We start from the raw sequence: 23,996 nt of genomic DNA, 5'->3' as shown, positions 1-23,996 counted from the left end.
ACCAGATCCTGCGAGGCCAAGCAGGAGCTATTAGAATTACTGATGCTCTCTCCTGTTTGATATGAGCAATGACTCGTGGAATGAGAGTAAACAGGGGAAACAGGCATGCTAGATTGAAATCCCAAGGAACCGCCAGAGCATCTATTAGAGCGGCCTGTGGATCTCTTGACCTTGACCCATACCTTGGAAGCTTGGCGTTCTGCTGAGACGCCATCAGATCCAACTCCAGCACCCCCCATCTAAAGGGTTAACCCGGAGAACACCTCCAGAAGAGAGCCCACTCACCGGGGGTGAAATGTCTGTCTGCTCAGGAAATCTGCTTCCCAGTTGTCCACTCCTGGAAAGGGAAGGAAAAAAAGACAGACAGCAATTGTGAGCTTCCGCCCATTGAACAATCCGAGGCACCCTCCTTCATGGCTAAGGAACTCTGAAATCCTCCTTGGTGGTCGATGTAAGCCACTGAGGTGATATTGTCTGACTGGAACCTGATAAACCAGGCAAAAGGACAACTGAGGCCAAGCCATCAAGAGTATTGTAAATCGCTCTCAACTCCAATATATTTATGGGGAGAGCAAACTCCTCCCAAGTCCAGAGTCCCTGCATCTTTAACAAGTCCCAGACTGCTACCCAGCCCAGCAGGCTGGCGTCCATGGTCCACAATCACCCAGGAAGGTCTCTGGAAGCATGTGCCCTGAGGACAGATGCTCCTGAGAAAGCCAACACGGAAGAGAGTCTCTTGTCGACTGATCTATATCTATCCTCTGAGACTGATCCGAATGGTCCCCATTCCATTGTCAGAGCATGCATAATTGCAGAGCGCTCAAATGGAATCGAGCAAAGGGAATGATGTCCATGGAAGCGGCCATCAGACCAATTACCTCCATACATTGAGCCACTGATGGCCGAACAGTAGACAGCAGAGAGAGGCAAGAGGAGAGAATTTTGGATTTTCTGATCTCTGTCAGAAAAATGGTCATAGATAGGGAATCTATTATAGTCCCTAAGAAAACCACCCTTGTAGCTGGAACAAGGGAACTCTATTACAGATTCACTTTCCAACTGTGGGAACGTAGAAAAGACAACAAGATCTCTGTATGAGAGTTTGCTTGTTGAAAAGATGGTGCCTGAACCAATATGTCATCCAGGTAGGGTGCTACTGCAATTCCCAGAGACCTGATCACTGCCAAAAGAGCCCCCAGATCCTTTGAGAGAATTCTGGGAGCTGTGGAAAGGCAAAACGGAAGAGCCACAAACTGAAAGTGTTTGTCTAGAAAGGCAAATCTCAGGAACTTGTGATGATCCCTGTGGATGGGAACATGATGATGCGCATCCTTTAGGTCTATTCTTCTTGTCTTGTGTTAGAAAAGACATTTTTTCACCCGTAATATCAGAAATTATTTCTGCCAGACCAGGTCCAAACAAGATCTTACCCTTGTAAGGAAGCGCCAGAAGCTTGGACTTAGAGGTAACATCGGCTGACCAAGATTAAAGCCAAACGGAAGAGCCACAAACTGAAAGTGTTTGTCTAGAAAGGCGAATCTCAGGGACTCGTGATGATCCCTGTGGATGGGAACATGATGATGCGCATCCTTTAGGTCTATGGTCATCATGAACTGACCTTCTTGGACAAAATGGAAGAATGGAACGAATGGTTTCCATTTTGAAGGATGGAACCCTGAGAAACTTCTTGGAACATTGTAGGTCTAGAATAGGACAAAAAGGTACCTCTTTTTTGGGAACCATAAACAGATTTGAATAGAGTCCTAGAACTATAACTCCCAGGGAAGAAAGGTCCCGAACACAATTCAAGAATGCCTCTCTTTTTATCTGATCTGCAGGTAATCTTGAGAGGTAGAATCTGCCCCTGGGGGTAAAAGTAACCCTCAGATACTATGTCTACAGCCCAGGGATCTGGGACATCTCATATCCATGATTGATATAAAAGAGAAAGCCTGCCCCCCCACTTGATCCGATCCCAGATCGGGGGCAAAACCCTTCATTCTGATTTAGACTCTGCTGGTTTCTTTGATTGCTTCCCTTTGTTCCAAAACTAATTGGGTTTCCAAGAAGACTTGGACTGTTCCTGCTTGGAAAAGGGAGAGGAAGACTTTCCTTTAAAGTTACGAAAGGAACGAAAACTACTCTGACACCCTTTAGGTCTATTCTTCTTGTCTTATGTTAGAAAAGACCTTTTTTCACCCGTAATATCAGAAATTATTTCTGCCAGACCAGGTCCAAACAAGATCTTACCCTTGTAAGGAAGCGCCAGAAGCTTGGACTTAGAGGTAACATCGGCTGACCAAGATTAAAGCCACAACGCCCTGCAGGCTAGCACAGCGAAGCCAGATATCTTGGCTCCCAGTTTAATATCTTGCATGATAGCATCAGAAATAAAGGAATTGTCTAGTCTGAGAGCCTTAATCCTGTCTTGGATCTCCTCCAAAGGAGTCTCAACCTGAAGAGAATCAGACAAGGCGTCATACCAATAAGATGCCGCACTTGACACTGTGGCAATACAAACCGCAGGTTGCCATTGAAGACCTTGATGAACATACATCTTCTTCAAATAAGCCTCCAGCTTTTTGTCCATTGGATCCTTAAAAGAGCAACTATCCTCTATAGGGATAGTAGTCCTCTTAGCTAGAATAAAAATAGCCCCTTCTACTTTAGTGGCAGCAGGTGCCATGAATCTTTAATGGAGGTCAGCGACAGGAAACATCTTTTAAAAATAGGAGACGGGGAAAAAGGTATACCTGTCTTCTCCCATTCCTAAGTAATAATCTCCGTAGCACGGTCTGGAACCGGAATCACTTCCCCAGAGAAAGGAACATCAAACTATTTATTAAGTTTACTTGATTTCTTAGGGTTGACAACGACAGGAGTATCGGAGTCATCCAAAGTAGCCAAAACTTCCTTTAACAATACACAAAGATGTTCTAGCTTAAATCTGAAGGATACTACTTCAGCATCAGATGAAAGAATTAAACTGTCCCAATCTGAGATTTCACCCTCAGAGGCTACCGACGTATCCTCCTCATCAGACTTATGAGAAAGGACAACCTGAGTAGCAGAGGTTGGAACAGAAACCTTACTATCTGAATCTTTAGTTTTCCTCTTGCGTTTTCCTTGAAGCAAAGGATTGGCAGTTAAAGCCGCAGATACCGCAGAAGATAACTGGGCAGCAATTTCTGCAGGCAAATAAACTCCTCCTGGAGATTGAGAGGAACCGCAGGGCACTGTATATGACGTCACTAAGGCTTGGGGCGTTTGAGGAGAAGGCTGTGGCATTGCCTAAACAGCATCATCCTGAGAGACATGTGGCTCAGAAACAAAAAGTCTATCTTTGTGTTTTAAGATCCTATCTAGACAATAGGTACAAAATTGCATGGGCAACACAATTTGGTTCTCTAAACATAGGAGACACAAGTTCAAAGGAACAGAATCCTCTTCCATAACTAAGGAAAAGATATTTGCAAAAATTAAAGACAAAAAACTTAAATACACTTTTTTTAATATGCTGTCCCTTTAAGAAACAGTAAAGCGGAATAGGTTAAATAAACAACCATGCCCTCACTGCTTAAAGTAAAATGGCAACAGTAAGCAATTCACAAGAAAAATAAGAAAACAGCTTTTATAGTACCAGCATTTTACTTTCACTTTGCTCAACAATATATTGTATGGCCTCTACACCTCAGCTTACACTGAGGTGCCTAACTGCCCCCTTCGATAATCCCAGCAGTAACAAAAAACGTCCGGATCCTAGCCAGTCTCGCTCTCGCATCCAGCTGCCTTCACCGCTCAGAAAAACTGAAAGCGGTATCGGAAGGTCACATGACCGGCAATGATTAAAGCTGCGCAACAGAAAAAAATGCGCGCTTCATAGCCGTCAGAGGCAGGCCAATGAGGGAACCGTGATTGACTCAGCGTATTGCATTTAAAAAATAAAATTAAAAATAAAATTTCTGAACCACCATAGAGGTTTAACTCCTCCTGTCCGTGGAGGAAGTTAACCCCTAAAGTCTCCATATCTACATACAAATTAAGTGCCTGCTCACTGCCAATAAAAGATCCTCCATTATGGATTTTATGTCCCATAATAAAGTGCAGAGAGTCTCCATAACCCCTTCAGTGCAGGTCTCCCAGCCCTAGAAGACAAAAGCACTTACCTGCATATCACAAGGCGTGAAAGGATACATTCTCCTAACAGAGGCCTGTGGAGAAAAGAGAGAACAGAGTAAACCTACTCTGGCTTTCTATACCATTGGCAGCAAATATGTTAGGAAAAACACAGCAAGGCCCACCTCACAAGTTCCTAACTGCTTTAAAGGCCACCACTACTCTACTGCAGAGATTGACGTGGACTACAGCTATACCCAAAAAACTCGCTTGTAGCAAAAAGAAATCCAATTTTCTCCAGACACCAAAACTTCACCTCATCCACTGACAGAGGCAAAGAGGATGACTGGGAATTATGGGTAGGGCAGTGACACTTAACAGCTTTGCTGTGGTGCTCTTTGCCTCCTCCTGCTGGCCAGGAGCGATATTCCCACTAGTAATTGATGACGTTGTGGACTCTCCATATCTTAGGAAAGAAACAAACCATTTTCAGAGTTTAAATTACAGGAAAATTGGACAATTAAAATAGAAAGTATATTGCAAAGTTGTTTTTTTTTTTTTTTTTTTTTAGATAATTTTTTTATTGAGGTAAAATTAGCTTTTACAATACAGTCATATCGGAAAAAGATACAATTTATACACATCCTGCAGGAAATAAACATATACCAAGCAAATACAATACATCATGTGGGAACATCAACACGCAATCAAACCAACAGGGCATGATATTCTGGTTACCTCATTTTTTGAGTTTGTTGGATCGTAATGTCCTCTAAGCAAACAGGTCCACTTAAGGGACCAAAAACCTTAGTCCGTCACTAAGGACCCAAAAACAAAGCTAATTTTCAAAGAGTCTAGTGGTCAATGTGTATGAAATAGCGATAAAGTTGGGAATCTGTAAATATTTTCAAATATAGAAGCACAGCAGTGCACTTAAGTTACTCTTAGTTAATGTGATATAGCCAACTCGGAAACTAGTAGAGGTGCTCATATTGATATGGGCTTCTGCTACTACTGCAAACATGGTTAGACACAAACATTGAACATTAGTAAATACACAACGTCTCCACTCTGTGTCTGAAAAATAAAACTGTAGTGACTGCTTCTCACGTAACTCTATATAATAGTAGGGAAGTAAATGTAGCTATGCACCTTAGAACAGCTAGCATAAGATGAGTAAGACTATGTATCTAAGGTTGCAAGCTCAGGGGAGATGAGTAATCTAGCTAGAGAAAATACATGGGAATCACATATATTAATCGCTCTAATCTTCGAACCTTGATCATCATATCAGCAGTTCTAACACATATGTCAAGAGGGAAGGGGAGGGGAGCAAAGAGGGGGGGATGGGGGGTAGAGAGGAAAGGGAGGGGGGTAGAGAGGGGAGGGGTAGAGAGGGAGGGGAGGGGGATAGAGAGGGAGGGGAGGGGGGGGTAGAGAGGGGGAGGGGGGTTAGAAGAGGGAGGGGAGGGGGGTTAGAGAGGGAGGGGAGGGGGGGTAGAGAGGGGAGGGGGGGTTAGAGAGGGGAGGGGATGAAGAGAGGGGAGGGGAGGTCTAGAGAGGGGAGGGAGGGGTGGGTAGAGAAGGGAAGGGAGGGGGGGTAGAGAGAAGGGAGGGGAAGGGGGGTAGAGAAGGGAGGGAGGGGGGGTAGAGAAGGGAGGGAGGGGGGGAAAAGAGGGAAGGGGAGAGATGAAGGAGGAGGGGAAGAGGTGAGGTAGGGAGGGGATGGAGGATGGTTTTTAAGCTAAATGATAAGCTTTAAACATTTATTAGAAACCTGGTTAGAGTTTCCACAAATGAAAAACATAGGCAGCTGTAGTACTGCAAATGAAGTAAGCTACTAACCAGAGTGGAAGCAGGTAAGGGAACCACGTTGCAATCTATGTCTCAGGCCCTAGGGCCGTCATAAATACCTAAACTATGAGAAAATGTACATATGTTGTTACATAGGGATTCGCACCTAGCTATGGACATTCAGGCTAATATAGACGGTGAAACATGGAAATATTGATACTGGGGTTACAGGCGGGAAGTTACACATCACCCCAAATATAATTGTTATAGGGATTTGAGATCAGTACAATTGCGGGGAGTGAAGTGTCCATAGTCAGCAATGCCATGTAATCAAAGTACCCCACTCCACACACAGTGAAGGGGATTGTTAATATACCAGATCGCCACAAGGAGAGTCCTGCCCCACGTGAAAACCTCCACCGGGAGCTCCAAAACAGTACGCTGACTCCAAGGCCTTCCAGTTAGTAGGATTAGGGTGACCCATTGTATGTATTATACCTGTCTCCGTGAATACTTCTTTACTTGAAGGCTTTCCTACATAGATAGGGTCTTCAGAGCAGTGCAGCAATACAGGTTGCTCCAGCCAATTCTCCAGTCCCGAAACTGCATATCTGAGGGGCCAGGTATACATCCTCGCTGTTAACCTCTGTAGGAACCGTCGGGACTACTTCCACTGCACTTTCTGAACAGCCCGCTCCTGTCTCCCAGCGGACCGGCCGCATCCACCAGATCAACAAATCGGAGACGCGATATGCCAGCAGCTCCCGACTTCTTGGTCAGCGACTGGAAGGCCAGCGGACTATGGTGGGTGAGAGAAACTGACCGGGGTTCATCGGCACATGAGTCAGCTGCACTCGCTGAGGTCCGCTCTCCGTTCTTCTGCGCGTGAGTCACTCATCTGAGATCTCCCATACCTCTGGGGCTGAGGGTTACTATAAGCCGGTCCATTCTGCTTATTAGCTTCCGGTTGTGGTCCTCAAAGAGGGCCAGGATGGCCGCATGGAATCCTCCATGATCGCTATGACGGGCCTCAGCTTAAGTATATTATACGTAAGAGCACGCCGGACAGGCACGATCCTTGAGGCAGCTTTCACCAATTACTCAAAGTTACGCGGCCCATCACTGCCCCCATGACAGCATGGCTCAACTAGGCCTCCAAATTGAAGTTCCGTCTCAGGCTTGATATAAACACAAAAAGGCATCAGAAAGGTCAGGAGACTGATAAGGATCATCAGACATTAGTCCCTTAACTGCAGTTTATGCCGATAACTATTAAATTCTAGTATGTTTGTTGCTTTTTTTGTGGAGCTCTAATAAAACACGTCCATTTCTCTTTCGGCTATTAGCTCCGCCTCCTATTGCAAAGTTTTTAACTGCACATATATAATAAAACATTTTGGGCCAGATTACAAGTGAAGCGCTAAATACCGCTTTCAAGATAGCGATATTAATGCTCCACTTTATAATACCAGCACACGCTAATGTGCTCTGGAATTACAAGTTCACAGCAATGTGAGGATATGTAGTATATGTGTGTATTCTTTTTCAACAAGGGATACTAAAACAACAAATCACATTTGAAAATAGAAGTCAATTTAAAAGTCTTAAAATTACATGCTCTATCAGAATCATGCAAGTTTAATTTTGACTTTCCTATCCCTTTCATTTCTGTAGTGTAGGGACCCCCTCCTCACCCACCCCACCTATCTGATTCCCCACAAACAGCTCTCTAACCCTCCTCCCTCTCACTAGGTGCCGCCATCATAGGTACTGGCAGCAGTTTTTTTTTAAATGTATTATTATTTATATAAAAAGAAAATGCTGTAGTGTAGCAATCCCCCCCTCCCCCCCTTTCCATAGTGTAGGGAAACCATCCTTCCCCCTTCCCCACTAAACATTTATTTTTTCCCCTTCCACACTAAACATGTATTATCTATAGTGTAGAGAATCCCCCCTTCTGCAATGTGCCGCCCACCTGCCTCTCTCCTTCCCTCCCACGCCACCGATGCCAGCACCACAACTTGGTGCAGTGACACAGAGCATTGGTGATCTACCTTCATATAGTAAAGGGGGCACGATCAATGCTACCTTACCATATGAAGGCAGATGCATTCTGCCTCTGGCTGCAGCCTTACCTGTCAGGGTTGACAGCCCAGAACCGCAGCATAAGGCAGAAGGTTAGACATAGCTACTACGTCAACAGGGTACACTGAGCAAAGTACCCTGTAATGTAGTAGCTATGTCTAATAGGCTTAAGGGGTTAATACATTTATTTCAATAATAAACTTTTATATATATACTGTATATATATATATATATATATATATATATATATATAAAATGTAAATATAAGTGTAATATTTATGTTTGACGTATTTTGTTATACTTTTATTCTATCCCTAACACTTTACTTCAGATCTCAAGTCGTGCTTGAGCGCAACATTTATCTTTCAACTTGTAATATGAGCAATGTTTAGCGAGACTGCACTATCCATTGAAAGTATAGGGTGTACTAAAGATATGACAGTTGCGCTAAACATTTTCTGGTAATCCTGTTTTACTATGGACCTGTAATACCAAATTGGTCTCTAATCTTAGTACTGGCTGCGATATTTATAGCGCACCCTGAGCTATCAATAGCGCTCCACTATTTATCTAGGCCAAAATGTTTAATTATAATTAAAGAAACATGAAAACCAATTTTTATTTTAAAATTTCCAATTTATTTCTATTGCCAAATTTGCTTCATTCATATGGTATTCTTTGTTGAAGAGCATACCTAGACCATGTATATAAATACGCTACAAAAAGTGTGATCAACCACTTTGTGTTTAAAGGGACAGTCTACACTAAAATTGTTATTGTTTAAAAAAAAAATAGATAATGCCTTTACTACCCATTCCCCGGCTTTGCACAACCAACATTGTTATATTAATTTACTTTATAACCTTTAAACCTCTAAATGTAGGCCTGTTTCTAAGCCACTACAGACAGTCTCTTAATCACATGCTTTTTTATTTGCTTTTCACAACAGGAGACTGGTAGTTCATGTGGGCCATATAGATAACATTGTGTTCACGCCTAGGGAGTTATTTAAGATTTAGTACAACACAGTACTAAATACAAGTCAATAGATAATAAATGGGCTCTCAGAAGATGCTTAGATATAAGGTAATCACAGAGGCAATAAGTGTATTATTATAACTGTGTTGGTTATACAAACTGGGGAATGGGTAATAAAGGGATTATCTATCTTTTAAAACAATAACAATTCTATTGTAGACTGTTCCTTTAATCTTCCAAAGGGGTTATTATGGAGTTAAGTCAGCTCTAAAGTGGCAAAGCACTACTGGTCCTCAGCAGAACATGGCTCCTGAGCCAATAAGGTATAGTATAAGCATTTAGTCACTGATTACTGGCTGTATTCATCTCTGGAGCAGAAATGCATTGCCACTCTAGAGCTGACTAACTATGAGCCAGATTACGAATGATGCGCTAACAGTTACGTGTGAGCAAAAAGGGATTTGTCGTTAATATTTGCGTGTTTGGTGTTGAAGCACTCGTATTACAAGTTAAAAGTAAACGCGAACGCGTGAGTGCAAGCACAATTTACGCTAGAATGATTACCGTTGAACAAAACACATCAAAAATACATTAAAAAGTACATAATAACACTATCTAATATTTTTTTTTTTAAATATTACACAAAAAAGTTCAAATTTTATATAAATATATACTGTATATAGGTATAGATATATATTGTACTAAAATACCATCAGATTTATGTAGAAATATGTATTTATGAATAAATAGAACATATTCTTCTATTTGAAGAACATTATAATTTTAAATATTGATATTTTCATGTCGGGTTAGTGCACTTGAGAATATGCTATCGGGCTTACATGCCAGTAGGGTGCTAGTTTTTTCCCCACTTTTTTGCTCCATTGACTTCTATGGGGGTATACGTTAATGCAATCACCATATTCAAATTTTGTCTTTTTGTGTGCATTGGGTTAGCGCTCATGCAAAAACATTTTACTTTTAACCATTTTACTTCCGCTACCCGAAGCGTGCACAAACCTTACTTCTAGCGAAGTTACTGCGAGAGCCTTAAATACTGCCCTATATATTTATTTCCATTTGCAAGGATTAAACATATAAGTCTGCACGATAAATTATATTATAATTAAAATGGTTAAGTACATTACATTTCTTTATTATGTTTTTTTTTTAAAATGTCATTTTAATCAACTTTCTAAAAAAGTGTTCACAGTGACTGAAAAACAATTGTAACTGAAAATGTTGGGGCACCCTACATATTAAGACAGGTAGTATTATTATTACAGGCTGAAACATTTAAAAACAACAACAATTCTAGTATTTTCCATGAATTCCTTCCTTACCTGTCACTAGTTGAGTGACAGCTTTCATATCCTGATTCAGAATATTTACAGTCACGTTTCGATCTGACTGTAAGTACAGCGGATTCCCCTGCAGGTAGAAGAAAGCGGTAGAACAGTTTAGCTCCTAAAACATACAGAGTAGAGAGACAACGTCAAGCATGCCAATGAATCACGCAGTTTAATCATTTAAATACCCTTGAGGCAATGCAATCTAATGCCTGTAATCCAAATTCATTTGTCGTATTCAATCAAAGCAAAAATACTCCTGACGCAATGGATTCTGAATTCTAATTCTAAATTATTCTTCAAGCTCTTTCAAAATAATGTTTAACTCAGGCTAGGGGGAAAAAACCTTTAAAATGTTATAATGACCTTTATTTTTTGCCACATTTTTGGGATAGTGTAATTTAATTTTAAATAGCTCAAAGTAGCTGCAGAACTGTAGGCTTGTTCCAAACTGAGATATCTAGTAACAAATATACAAATCTTTTATATTTTCTGTTATGATGTTTGCAAATTAGTATAATGCAGCCTAGATAGAAGTACATAATCACGCTAAGACAATATCAAATACAAAATACAATTCAAAAATTATTTTAAAGAAAGTTATATGCTAACAACATTTAATTTAACATGTTTTGTTAATCTAGCAATTAAATATGGTAAAAAAAAATGTGACCATATTTATTTGCGTAAAAAACTTTAAAGGGCCATAATTGTCCAAAAATGACTCTAATTCATTAAAGTATGTAATTTAAACAGTATTAACCTTAAACTATTGTGTGTTTAATACCCATAAAGGGGTTAAACACACAGTAGAAGAACTACTTGGGACTTGCAGAGCACTGCTATTACCATGCTGAAACCACAGCTGATCCAATCAGCAGCATTAGTCTCATGACAGCTGATTGGATCAGCGGCAGTTTCCACTTGGAAACTGCCACATCTCTACTGTGTTTAACCCCTTTCTGGGGATTAAACACACAGTAGTGCAGGGTCGATTCTTAAAATTAAATTTACTGTATACTATTATGGCCCTTTAAGTTAAAGTTGCTTGGATGCATATACAAATATGTATTTTGCATTTAAAAAAGAGATATTTAAAATATAATACACGTTTTGGAAAAGCAGATATTTTATTCGTGAAAGAAAACAAATGCTTTTCTTTTTAATGCTGGTTGAGGTATGTTTCTGTCCAATACAACTGTGGGAGTTGTCCTTATCAGCCAGTAAAGAATCTGCATCTAGGGATATGATGTGCATAAATATGCATTTAATATCAATTTAAACAGCCAGCTTTAAAGTAATGGTAAACTTCTCGTTTTAAAATCAGGTCCGGAATCTAAGCAATATTTTAAAGGGACTTTAATTGATTACTTCTAATAAAGATGTGCTGCAAATTACTTTTTAATCTAGTTTTGCCATTCTAATACCCTGCGCTCTGCCTGCCCTCTTCAAAACTTATATTTTTTGTGAGCTAACAGTTTGAACTATTTTCCAATCCGCGCTCTAGCTAAAAGCAAAAGTGCTGAACGGCACTTTTTTTGTAGCTAGAGTGTTGACCAAAGCTCTGTGGATGCGGTAATCATTCTAGCGTAAATTGTGATTGTGCTCAAGTGAAATGCATTACTTTTTAACTTGTAATATGAGCAGTAAACCTGACGCACACAAACAACCACAATAAACCCCTTAGCACTTGTGGGCAAACGTTTGCACTCCACTTGTAATCTGTCCCGTAACGTTTATCATCACTTTAACATAATACTTCTTTGATGCAAAAATAGCAGTGAATGCTGGTAGGGGGTGAAACGCGTGTTGGAAAGTGCAAGGAGGAGTTTAGTGCCGCCCTGAACGCTAGTACTGTGTCGACAGTGCCAAGACAGTTTTGGCTGTGGCGGTTTTCTTTGAGGTATGTGTGAAAGAAGGTGGTGGGGAGGAGAGACTGTTTGTTTTCTCTGGTAGCTCACATCAGCGCTGGGATTCCCTAACAACGGGCAGGATTGCTGTGGTGTGGACTGCCTATATGGTTGGTCTTTCAGCCCTGCTCTTCAGTGTGCTGGGTGGCATTTTGGGACATTCTGTTTTTCTTTTGTTGTTGTGTTTTTCCGTTACTTATTTGTTGAACTGTATGATGACAGCATTATGTTTTCTTTTTTGATACATATAATACATTTGTAAGTTATATAAGAGTGCTTGACTTCTTGTCTTGTGAAAAATGAATGTATTTTCATTCATTATCTTCCTTTGATACTTGAAGTACATGTTTAATTCTTACTCTTTTACAGTTTAATGTTCATTTAAAAGGAAATCCATCTTGTGGACAATGCATTTCTATGGAGGGAATGCTGGCTGATAAGGACAGTTCTGTTGGTGGATAGAGACATGCTTTCAGGGAATAGCATTTAACAAGTATCTTGAAACTGCAACAAAGAAAAAAAATTATTCTGAATCCTATTTAAAAATAAATTTGACAACAATAGGAGCACACAATATTTCACTCCAAAATATATTATATTCATTAGGGACATAGTACCCATATGCTAAATCACTTGAATGTGATGCAGCGTACCTGTAAAAAGATGGCAAGGGAATATCACCCTCACTTTTTTAAAAATGAAGATATTTTTCTTCACCAGAGTAAGTGCTCTGTGAAGTTATACTTCAGCAACTGTCCAACTGCAAGTTAAATAAATAAATAAATACAAGAGCCAATCAGCATTAGCAGTGCAGAGGTCATGCTATGATTTGCTGTAATCTCATGAGATTTACTAAAATCTTGTGAGATTGCTTAGTAGACTTCCTTAAACTGAATAGGGAAATAACATGACTGTGGCTGCACATGCCAGATGCATGCTCCCTTGCAAGTCCTGGGAGTAGTATCCTGACTGACTGCTTAAAGTTCCTTTACAATGGGATGTGAATACTTAGGAAATTTTGAGGTAAGTATCTTTTTTTTTACATAGAGATGTTCAGGTGATATTTTCTAGTCAGCTGCATCACTTCCAAGTGCTTTAACATTTGGGTATCATCCTATATTATAAAAGACAGAGTTTGTCTGAGAAGCCGCATGCGCGATTCAGACAAATTCTTGGGCAAGCATGATCGACGCGCACCCACCCGACAGGAGAGAGAGAGAGAGAAGGAGAGAGAGAGGAGAGAGAGAGGAGAGAGAGAGGAGAGAGAGAGGGGAGAGAGAGGGGAGAGAGAGAGGAGAGAGAGAGGAGAGAGAGAGGAGAGAGAGAGGAGAGAGAGGAGAGAGAGAGAGAGAGAGAGAGAGAGAGAGAGAGAGAGAGAGAGAGAGAGAGAGAATATAAATGAGAATATAACACAACACGGCCCGTGTGAACGGGCTTTAGGACTAGTGTCCCTATAAAGAGACATGAAACTCAATTTATGATTCAGTTAGAAAATACAATTTTAAACAACTGAAATATTAACTTTTATTATCAAGTTTGCTTTATTTTCTTGACATCCATTGTTGAAGGAGCAGCAATGCACTACAGGCAGCTAGCTAAGCTTTAGGTGAGCCAATGACAACAGGTAAATGTGTGTAGTCACCAATCAGCAGCAACCTACCAGTAGTGCATTGCTGCTCCTGAGCTTACCTAGGTATGCTTTTCAACAAAGGATATTAAAATAATGGAGCAAATTATATAATAGAAGTAATTGGATAGCTATTTTAACACTGCATGATCTTTCAGAATCATGGAAGTTTAATTTTAATTTTACTATCCCTTTAAGGCTTGCTTCATCTATTTTTTCCAGCTTTTCATTAGTGGGTGTCCCTCCAATTAATATGTATAGTTATATGAGGTGTCCAATATATAAGCAAAAAAACGATAGTAAGCAAAAAAATGATAGTAAGCAACACGACTTGATTGGTTAAGACAACCCTTGACCTGGGTGCACAGCTTTTCTCTTAAAGATATGAAGCACAGTTAACATAATACAGTTTATAGTTACACCACTTTACTAAGGACTTTTAAATATGTGACTTTGCTAAAATAAACTTTAAAAAATAATTGAATATTCAATCATTTATATGAGCAATTATAAACACAGGCTAAAGATTACACTTCACAACGGACTGTCAGTAATTGGTATAGTGGTCAGTTATATCTTCTGCTCATAACTGTGGGTTCAATAAGCAATCCATTAAGCAACAAGATTATAGGGTATATGGGATTTTCATTTCAACAACAAACTCCGTATTTAGTAGGCAGTATAAATTAATAGGCTAAAGCCTTTAGCTCATCACTCTTAGGAATAAAGACCCCATCATCTCAATACCATTGATTGATGAGGTCATATTCCAAATTTAAGACAAACAGTCCCCTTATCGTCAATTTGAAAATCCAATTTACCTCATGCTTAGCTAAGAAATCAATCCCTATCTCCACCCCTTATTGAAGTATAGATTATTTCTATTGATGTCCGCTTAAAACTAGAAACCATTTGCTGATGTATTCTAACAAAATGTTGCACTAATGGAGTACTAGCTGACCCTAACTTTATAGTGGACTGTAAATCACACTCAGTACATGTTATTAAATAGGTGACATTCTTGGAAGTGCTGCTCATTCATGTATTTTTTTAAAAAAAAGTTTCACTGGTGATACTGGATGTAAAACTGCCACTCAAATTTATAGAATCGAGGTTTTGTTTGGCCGTTATAAACAGTGACGTCATCTACAACAGGGATGTGTAAAAGAGGGTTATAGAGAATGTCTTTGCAGCACACATTGTGGTTTATCACAACTCTAGTGAAAGTCCAAGAAATATGGCAGCAATCAGTAGTTTAACAAATGGTCTTTATTTAGAGCACAGCTGTGCTCTAAATAAAGACCATTTGTTAAACTACTGATTGCTGCCATATTTCTTGGACTTTCACTGCATTTAGTAGGGTTTGGTGGTACCCCTACATGGCGTGCAAGTAGTTCAGGTGCTGATTGATATTTCTTGGACATTATCACAACTCTAGGACAGCTGTTAAAGGGCTACTTCCTAACCTGAAGACCAGAAATCCACAGGATCCTGAGGGTACTTGGCCCTATTTGTTATTCATTATTTCTAAAGTGTCCGTAACAGAGTTTTGGTTATGGACAAAACCATTTAAAATTGCTATCAGCACTACCATGTTTGTGGGGCTCTTAAGTCGGTGTGAGTTTTCTCAATTGGTTGATTGCATTTGCCCTATATATGTAATCTGCTAAGCACTTTAAACAATTATAAGCTTAACAACATAAGCTTAACAACATGCTTGAACAGAGGAAAATGTGTGTAACTGTAAATTATCTGCATCTCTGTTTTATTAGGGTAAAGTAGTCCCGCTGTATAGAACAAAAGGCATCTCACAAAACTCACAGAAGCAAAGGAGGTGCTGAGAATGGGTGTTTGGTTGTTGTTCTTTAAGTGTGGTCGGGTATTTCACCAAAACCTCATTCTAGTATGCAGAATTATTATTATTATCAGCTATTTGTAGTGTGTCAGCAGATTCCGCAGCGCTAATTCATAAAGACTATATTCCCCTTTTAAAGTATCTTGTATCACGGTCAAGTCTAGCTATTTCAAAGATGAGAAGTTTTTCTAATTTTTATTTATATTTTATTTCCCTTTCAAGTTTTCTTTTGAGCATACATTAGAGAGGCCTGTTTTATAGAGGGAGATTTTTTATTGTTTGTTTGTTTAGTAAGGTTTTGAAAACATTTTTGTGATGCCGGTTGTTGATTATGATGGAGCTGATCTAGCAACTTACAGCTGTGACGAGAGACAATTTCAAATCTTTATGCATTCTGCAGTTTTTCAAATTGCATTGTGGGCATTTTTTTCTCTGAAAGATATTATTTCATGAACAGCTTTTATTAAATTTAGCCCTATGTCTACCAAATTGTGAATGAAGCAATGAGCTGGATTGGCCTACCAGGATACCAGGAGATTTCCCGGTGGGCTGCAGCAGCTGGGGCTGGAAAGCTACAATTTAAAGGGGTGATTAATGGATGCAATTGGGTTGTAGGGTTGCTATATAACATCTATCTGACATTTTTAATTAATGCAATGTAATATAATTTAATTTTGAAAACAAAATTGGGGAAGAAGTGTCCCAGTAATCCCCATTTGCGAGAAATGGGGCATGTGCATTCTACCGTGTTGATGGACAGTAGGGCTGGTCTTCATATTTTTCCAGGGCTGCTTTTTATCTCCAGTCCGGCCCTGAACAGATAAGATTCCTAGCTCATTCCTTATTTTAACATAATTTCCAGGTTGTTCAGTAAAATTTATATAATAAATACTGGGTACTTAAATGTCCAGTGTTTTTAAAGTCCCCTGAGTGTCAGCTAAATCTAAAGGGCCTCCTATGCCTCTAAACATTACAAACATGGCCTAAAAATTAACACTGTACATTTTCAATTATATGCAGGACAGGCTACGAAAGAGGTGTTAAATCAGTGCTGTATGTGTGTGTTTCTGGCAGTTAATGGGTTCAACTACTTCTGTGTAAATGAGTTGCTGGCAACAAAGGGGATACAATGACTGCTTAGTTGTGAAAAATATACATGGTGGGATCAATGATATATGGACAAGCTAAAGGAGAAGGGAACAGGTACAATAGACAAGACAAATATAATACTGTTGTATTATGAAGAGCTTTATCGTTATAAGTATAAGAAGCACACAGTTAGTGAAGGAGCAAAATCATAGTAGCATGGTCAGTGGCTAGTCAGTCTCTTTTAGTATATATTGTGCTTTCAGACAGAACTGGTCCTACTTAAAAGTACAGTCCAGCCATAAAATAGAAAGGAATCTGCCGGCGAACAAAAGATTTGTGAACCCTACAAAATTATGTTAGACTTCCCTCTAGGCACACTGTAAAAGGGGTCCATGTCTGATTGCCACCATTATACTTGATAACACTACTCAAGGGTGATAAGTAACATACCATAATAAAATGTATGGAAAGGTAGTTGAGGACAAGTATTTAAGACCCAGGATCACCCACAGCCTCCATTCACCTCTTCCTAATTAATTAGCAGCAAGCTGTGAACTCACACTGAGGGTTCCATGTATGAAGCCGCATAAGCTGCTCCGGAGCCCTTATGAGACAGGTCCGCACATGTAAGAAGCAATGATCATTAGACCTCTGAGGTGGTGAGGAGAAATCACCCCGACCTTGCTCGCTCCGGATGATTGACAGACCAATCGCGCAAAAGAAGGGGGGAGCATTACACACTCGTCGGAGTGTGTAATGATGCATACGGCCAGCAGACGAACAGATACGCTGCCTGTATGCAGCAAAGGCATGCAGACAACTTCTCAAGTTGAGGAGCTTGTCCGTACTTGACAATTCAAACAGAAAGGCGTTTGGTTTGGGCGAAGCAGGGATAGCAAAGTGCAGTGCGAATAAGAAATATTATGAATAATGTCAGAGCTCAAAGAGTGCTAGGATTTTGTTTATAGCAAATGTTTGTGTTGGTGCTAACTAATTAAAATATATCTGCATGGTTTACAAGCTACTGCTGCTGTAACAAGTTAGGCTAAAGGACCATATTATTTGCTTGGGAAAGAGAGCACCATGTTTGTCTTATAGTTCCAAATACAAAACCAAATCTGCATTATCTAATAGTGTTTGTGATGACACATAGTAGTTACCCACTGCTGCAATCAATAAGGGAGGACATTTTTCCCTCCTAAATAATACATCAACTAAACCAACATTAAGTTGGTCAAACTTCAAGTATGTGTGCAGTGAAGACCAACTAAAATCACTACAAAAATGCTCGAACCTTGGCTTTGCTTTGATTGGTCATGAGACCACCTCTGCTTAGTTTGGATGAACAGGATGTTGTTATGAGTCAAGCTAAAAGCTAATTTTATCCCAAGGGCTACAGAGGTTATGAAACTTGTGTAGCTTTTTCTTTTCCAAGAAAAAATATTTTTATCTCAGCAACTGAATAAATTTGCAAGGCTCTGAGAACATCCTCTTAATAATAAGGCATCTGTATTTTTTAGATTGCAGCAAAGAACACCTTTATGCAAACTGGTTAGCAAGGGACAAAGTGATGAATTGAATATTGTCATCAAATATCTTATAATAGCATTTAATCCAGGCAATGCATGAGAATAGAGGTGTCGGTCACAATAAATATATTTGTAAATAGGCTCATATAAGGCTTTCTGAAGCTAATGGTATCTTCTGTGTACTTTTGTTTGGGTCTTTCATAGCAGTTAACACTTGGTATTTAACTACTAAGAGCCGTTAAAGATCAACATGGGCATTTTTGGTTGAAACTTGCTAATAGAAGAGGGCATTACTGCATAATCACACTGTTATTAGCAGAACTCTGAATAAATAGTCTAATGCCTTCTTAAGATGCACCAAATCCATTTAGAGGTCCCCTTGCAATAACAGTCATTTTAACGATTAACAAAATTCTGTTCATTACTATAAAGAATAATAGGACATTAATTGCTTGTATTTTGGAACTTGCTTCTATGAGATTGACTTTAAAGGGATAGGAAAGTTGAAATTAAACTACCATGATTCACACAGATGGCTCAATGATCAAAGCTTCTCTAGCTTGAAGAGAAATTGCTGTGCAGTCTTCACAGAGGCTGATCTCACTGATTACTCAAAGAAAAAGGGTGTAACCCTCCAGCACTGCAAAATCTCTCTCATTTCTATATGTGAAGGAGAGACAAGCCCATTGCAAGATAGCACTGCATGATATGAGAGTTTCGTTGCACTTACACTTTGTGCATTGTATTTTATAATACTTTACGCTTCAGATTGGATCTTTTCTATTTAATACATTTAGATTTAGATCCAGCAGTGATTTTACCAATTCTGATTATGTTTTGAAAGTTTCTGTGATACTTTAACAAATTATACTTTGTATATTTCTGTGTATCTTTTACAATATATATTTTCCCTATTGTAAAATAAAACACAGCTTCAGAAAATGAGAGGGACAGGGGAGTTCCCAGGGTATGTCAGAAGCTCTATCACAAGTTTTGTGACATGCTGTAAGCATTTTAAACACGCTGCTCTCACAGATTTTTCTCACTAGTGATGAAGGTGTGAGGTTTGCTCAAAATTCACAACAAACTTATTTAACTGACAGAAAAGTAATATATACTAAACTACAGGCAAAAGCAAGTTAAATTGCAATGAAAACATTTTGATTTAATTTGTAATTGATGCAAACTGAGCCTTTATATCAGCCACAGGTGTTCCCCAGTTACCTTCTCTCTCCCCTGTGACATTCTGTATTCCAGATAGCTTCATTACGTGCTATGGAAGGCATCTCTTATACCTCTGAGACTTCCATGTTCAGACCTTTTTCTTATGGAATTCAGTGAGTTCAGCCCCTGTGAAGTCTGCACTATAGAGAATCTTTGCTTATCGGGCCCATAAAAAGTAATGAAGCTCTGCTTAAAGGGATATTAAACCCATTTTTGTTCCTTTCACGATTCAGATAGAACATGCAATTTTAATCAACTTCCTAATTTACTCCTATTATCATATTTTCTTTGTTCTCTTGTTATCTTTATTGGAAAAATCAGGAATGTAACCTTAGGAGCCGGCCCAATTTTGATTCAGCACCCTGGGTAGTGCTTGCTGATTGGTGGCTACATTTAGACACCAGTCAGCAAGTGCTACCCATTTGCTAAACAAAACATAGGCTGGCTCCAAAGCTTACATTCCTGCTTTTTCAAATAAAGATTACAAAAGAATGAAGAAAAAATGATAATAGGAGTGAATTAGAAAGTTGCTTAAAATTGCATGCTCTATCTGAATCATGAAAGAAAATAATTGGTTTTCAAATTAATTTAATACTGAAGCTGTCAATTTTAAATAGAAGAAATACAATGTTCAATGTAATTTGTAAAATATACAAATAAATATACAAAGTATGATCCTAATTTGTTAAAGTTCCACAAACTGTGAAAGCATAATTAGAATTGATAACATCACATTCTTAAATACACTGCTGTATACAAAATAATATACAAAATAGAAAGTGAAAAGTTTAAATGTATTAAAACTTAAAGTGAATGTAAATTTTGATGCTAAAGTGTCCGGTTTTTTAAAACTTTGATTAAAAACAGGGACACTTTAATTCATCAAAATTTTCATTTCACTCCTGTTGTGAAAATAAACTTACCTTTAAATTTTCACAGCAGCTCCAGCTTCCTCCACCCGTTTCAAAGCCTCTTCCTGGGTCTAAAATGAGGCATCCAGCTTCCTCCAATCACAGCAGCGAACCAGATACGGAATCCCCCGGGGGGGGGGGGGGGAAGATGTGATTGGAGGATGACCTATCAATCATTTCTGACATCAGAAATGGCTTGTGAGACCAGAGGAAGCTGGAGCTGCTGTGAAGTTTAAAAGGTAAGTTTTTTTGTCACAACAGGAGTGAAATGTAAATTTTGATGAATTAAAGTGCCCCTGTTTTTAATCAAAGTTTTAAAAACCGGGCACTTTAGCATCAAAATTTACATTCACTTTAATGTGTAAAGTTATAAAAAAATACAAAGCACAAAGTGTAAATGCAGCAGAACTGTCATGTTATTGCACTGGGCTTCTCTCTCCTTCACATGCAGAAATGCAGGGAATGCCCCTTGAAGAAGTATAGTAAAATCTGCCAATAATTTCACTAGGGATCTCGCAGTGCTGGAGGATAATTTTAGACCATCTCATCTGAGCGGAAAGCTTTAGATCATCAGGCCCAGAGTTTTAAACAACTTTTAATTACTTCTGTTATCAAAGTTGCTCTATTCTCTTGATATCCTTCACTGAAGAGTAGGCTCAGGAGCAGCAATGCACTACTGGGAACTAGCTAGGGCTGCAACTAATGATTATTTTCGTAATCGATTAATCAGCCGATTATTTTTTCGATTAATCGACTAATCGGATTAAAAAAATATTATTCCCATATTTAAAGTAAAATCCACATACTGTGTGTAATAAATATAAATGTCGGACTAAAACTTTACAACTTTACATTAGCACAACTGTTGGTCTATTTTTTTAAGCAGAGAAACATTTTTTTTAATTAAGCAAAACAAAACCACAAACTGTTTTAAAAAAATGTAGAACTAGTAAGAGGTAGACTATCACTGTTTATAACATTCTGTTATTCACTCTTTCAGAAACTATGCATTGAAATGCAAAAATGTCCACATGCTCCTGGCTAAGGCTGGCTCTCTTTTACAGCTATTTTGCCTGCAGCAGAGAAGAGGCAATCAGATGATGTTGAGGTGCCTGAGATGCATAAGTAGGGTTTTTGCCAATTTCACCAAGGTGGGCTATTTATCTTTGTTGTGTAAACAGGTAATAGTGACATCAATTCATATAACAACTCCCATCAATCTAGGGCTAGGTGTAAATAACAAGCTTGGCACTATTTCATGCAAAGCATAGTCCCAAATCACCTGATTTAATATAAACAATCCAAATGATAACTCCTATTATTTATGGTTTGCACATAAGCCTAGAGTGGTTGTAAACTTAAAAATACATTTATAGTGAAAAAGTGAAAAGTAAGCATCTGTAGATGTCCTTTAGGCTAAGGACATAACCATAAAACACAATATCATGTGCAGGAGCTCATTGGAGTAAAGCAGCTAGTGCTGTGCACAGACCAACTAATTGCTAACCAACTAATCGATTATGCCGATTAGTTGTTGCAGCTCTAGAACTAGCTAAACATATCTGGTGAGCGAATGACAATAGATATACTGTATATGTGAAGCTACCATTACTAGCCAGCTCCAACAGAGCATGGCTGATCCTAAACGTTGCAAGAGAACAAAAACATGATAACAGACATATTTTTTACTTTACTGTTCCTCATTCTAATGAATTGGTATTTGTAACAGAGTACTTGGAGCTTAATATGATGCAGAGACCACAGAGACCACCTGATGACATACAGGGTTCAATTAAAAAATCATTCTAAAATTTTCGTTCAGTATCGGAAAAATGGGATCACCATTGTTTTTAATTTATTTTTTATTCTATTTTTATTGAGGTCAAACATGTCTTTACAGGCACATGATCCATATTGACATTATACATGGATATCGTACAATTTACAGTCAGAAAGTTTAACATACATTCACAATGTACAATCTTATTCCCTTAGTTGTATTATTAACAAAATAATCTTTAGGTATGTTTTTTTTGAGAATAAAAAACATAATTTATGCTTACCAGATAAATTTCTTTCCTTCTAGATAGGTAGAGTCCACGGATTAATTCCTTACTGTTGGGAAATACAACACCTGGCCACCAGGAGAAGGCAAAGACACCCCAGCCAAAGGCCCCTATTTATCAAGGGCTGGCGGACCTGATCCGACACTGCGGATCAGGTCCGCCAGACCTCGCTGAATATGGTGAGCAATAGGCTCGCCGTATTCAGCATTGCACCAGCAGCTCACAAGAGCTGCTGGTGCAACGCCGCCCCCTGCAGACTCGCAGCCAATAGGCCCCCAGCAGGGGGGTGTCAATCAACCCGATCCTACTTGATTGGGTTGATTTCCGTCGATGTCTGTCCGCCTGCTCAGAGCAGGTGGGCAGGTTATGGAGCAGCGGTCTTTGTGACCGATGCTTCATAACTGCTGTTTCTGGCGAGCCTGCAGGAAGGAAAGGAATTTATCTGGTAAGCATAAATTATGTTTTCCTTCCTAAGATAGGGAGAGTCCACGGCTTCATTCCTTACTGTTGGGAAAACTATACCCAAGCTCCAGAGGACACTGAATGAATAACGGGAGGGAACAAAAAGGAAGAGGCGGACCCTATTCTGAGGGCACCACAGCCTGCAAATCTTTTCTCCTGAAAGCTGCTTCAACCAAAGCAAAAACATCAAACTAGTAAAATTTTGAAAAAGTATGTAAGGAGGACCAGGTAGCTGCCTTACAAATCTGATCCATAGAGACCTCGTTCTTAAAGGCCCAAGAGGAAGCCACTGCTCTAGTGGAATGAGCCATGATCCTCTCAGAAGGACTATGTCCCGCTGTCTCATAAGCTAAGCGGTTGACACTACTTAACCATAAAGATAGGGAAGTTGAAGTAGCCTTCTGCCCCTTACGCTTCCCATAAAATTTTACTTGAATCGTGCCTTGTGTGCACCTTTCTCTTTTTCTTTTCCATATCTACTATTCACTGAGCCAAGGGAGGAATCACTTGGCTGGACAGAGGCTTGCTTAAAAAAAAGGCATTGTCCCTACCAGGACACAAAGTTTGGAAATAAGAGCCATCGAATATCACCAATAACACCTTTGTGGAGTAATTAATAAAGGTACAATACTAATCCCTATATATATATATATATATATATATATATACACACACACACACTGGTTATACATTGACTTTATAACCTCCTACTGTGCACAGTATAATTTTGTATATATTTCTACATTATCATCTATTTATAGTTTATAATATCTGCATATAATATCTGCATAAAGACAGAGACCAAGACAGGGCAAATAGCATTTCCTTTGGTTTGTAAACTCCTTAGTAGCCAGAAGAAAGAACTTCAAGGCGCAAACCACATCCAAGTGGTTAAGCAAACATTCCTTCGATGAAGAAGGATTAGGACACAAGGGAGGAACCACAATCTCTTGATTGATGTTGCCATCTGACACAACCTTAGGAGGAAAACCTAATTTAGT

General features: G+C 39.1%; 1 protein-coding gene across 3 annotated transcripts in view; it reads right to left on the bottom strand.

Annotated features, from left to right (window-relative positions):
* Positions 1-23,996, bottom strand: part of SGCD (sarcoglycan delta) — a 1,642,153-nt gene that overhangs the window by 158,900 nt on the left and 1,459,257 nt on the right. For all 3 annotated transcript variants that reach the window (XM_053718718.1, XM_053718720.1, XM_053718719.1), the window contains one exon: positions 10,317-10,404. In XM_053718718.1, coding sequence (XP_053574693.1) covers positions 10,317-10,404 — 88 coding nt within the window. The remainder of the gene's footprint in view (positions 1-10,316; positions 10,405-23,996) is intronic.

This window comes from Bombina bombina, chromosome 6 (assembly GCF_027579735.1).
Source record: "Bombina bombina isolate aBomBom1 chromosome 6, aBomBom1.pri, whole genome shotgun sequence".
Classification (NCBI taxonomy): Eukaryota; Metazoa; Chordata; class Amphibia; order Anura; family Bombinatoridae; genus Bombina; species Bombina bombina.
The sequence above is the reverse complement of the archived record's forward strand: the minus strand, read 5'-3'. Positions and strand labels throughout refer to the sequence as shown.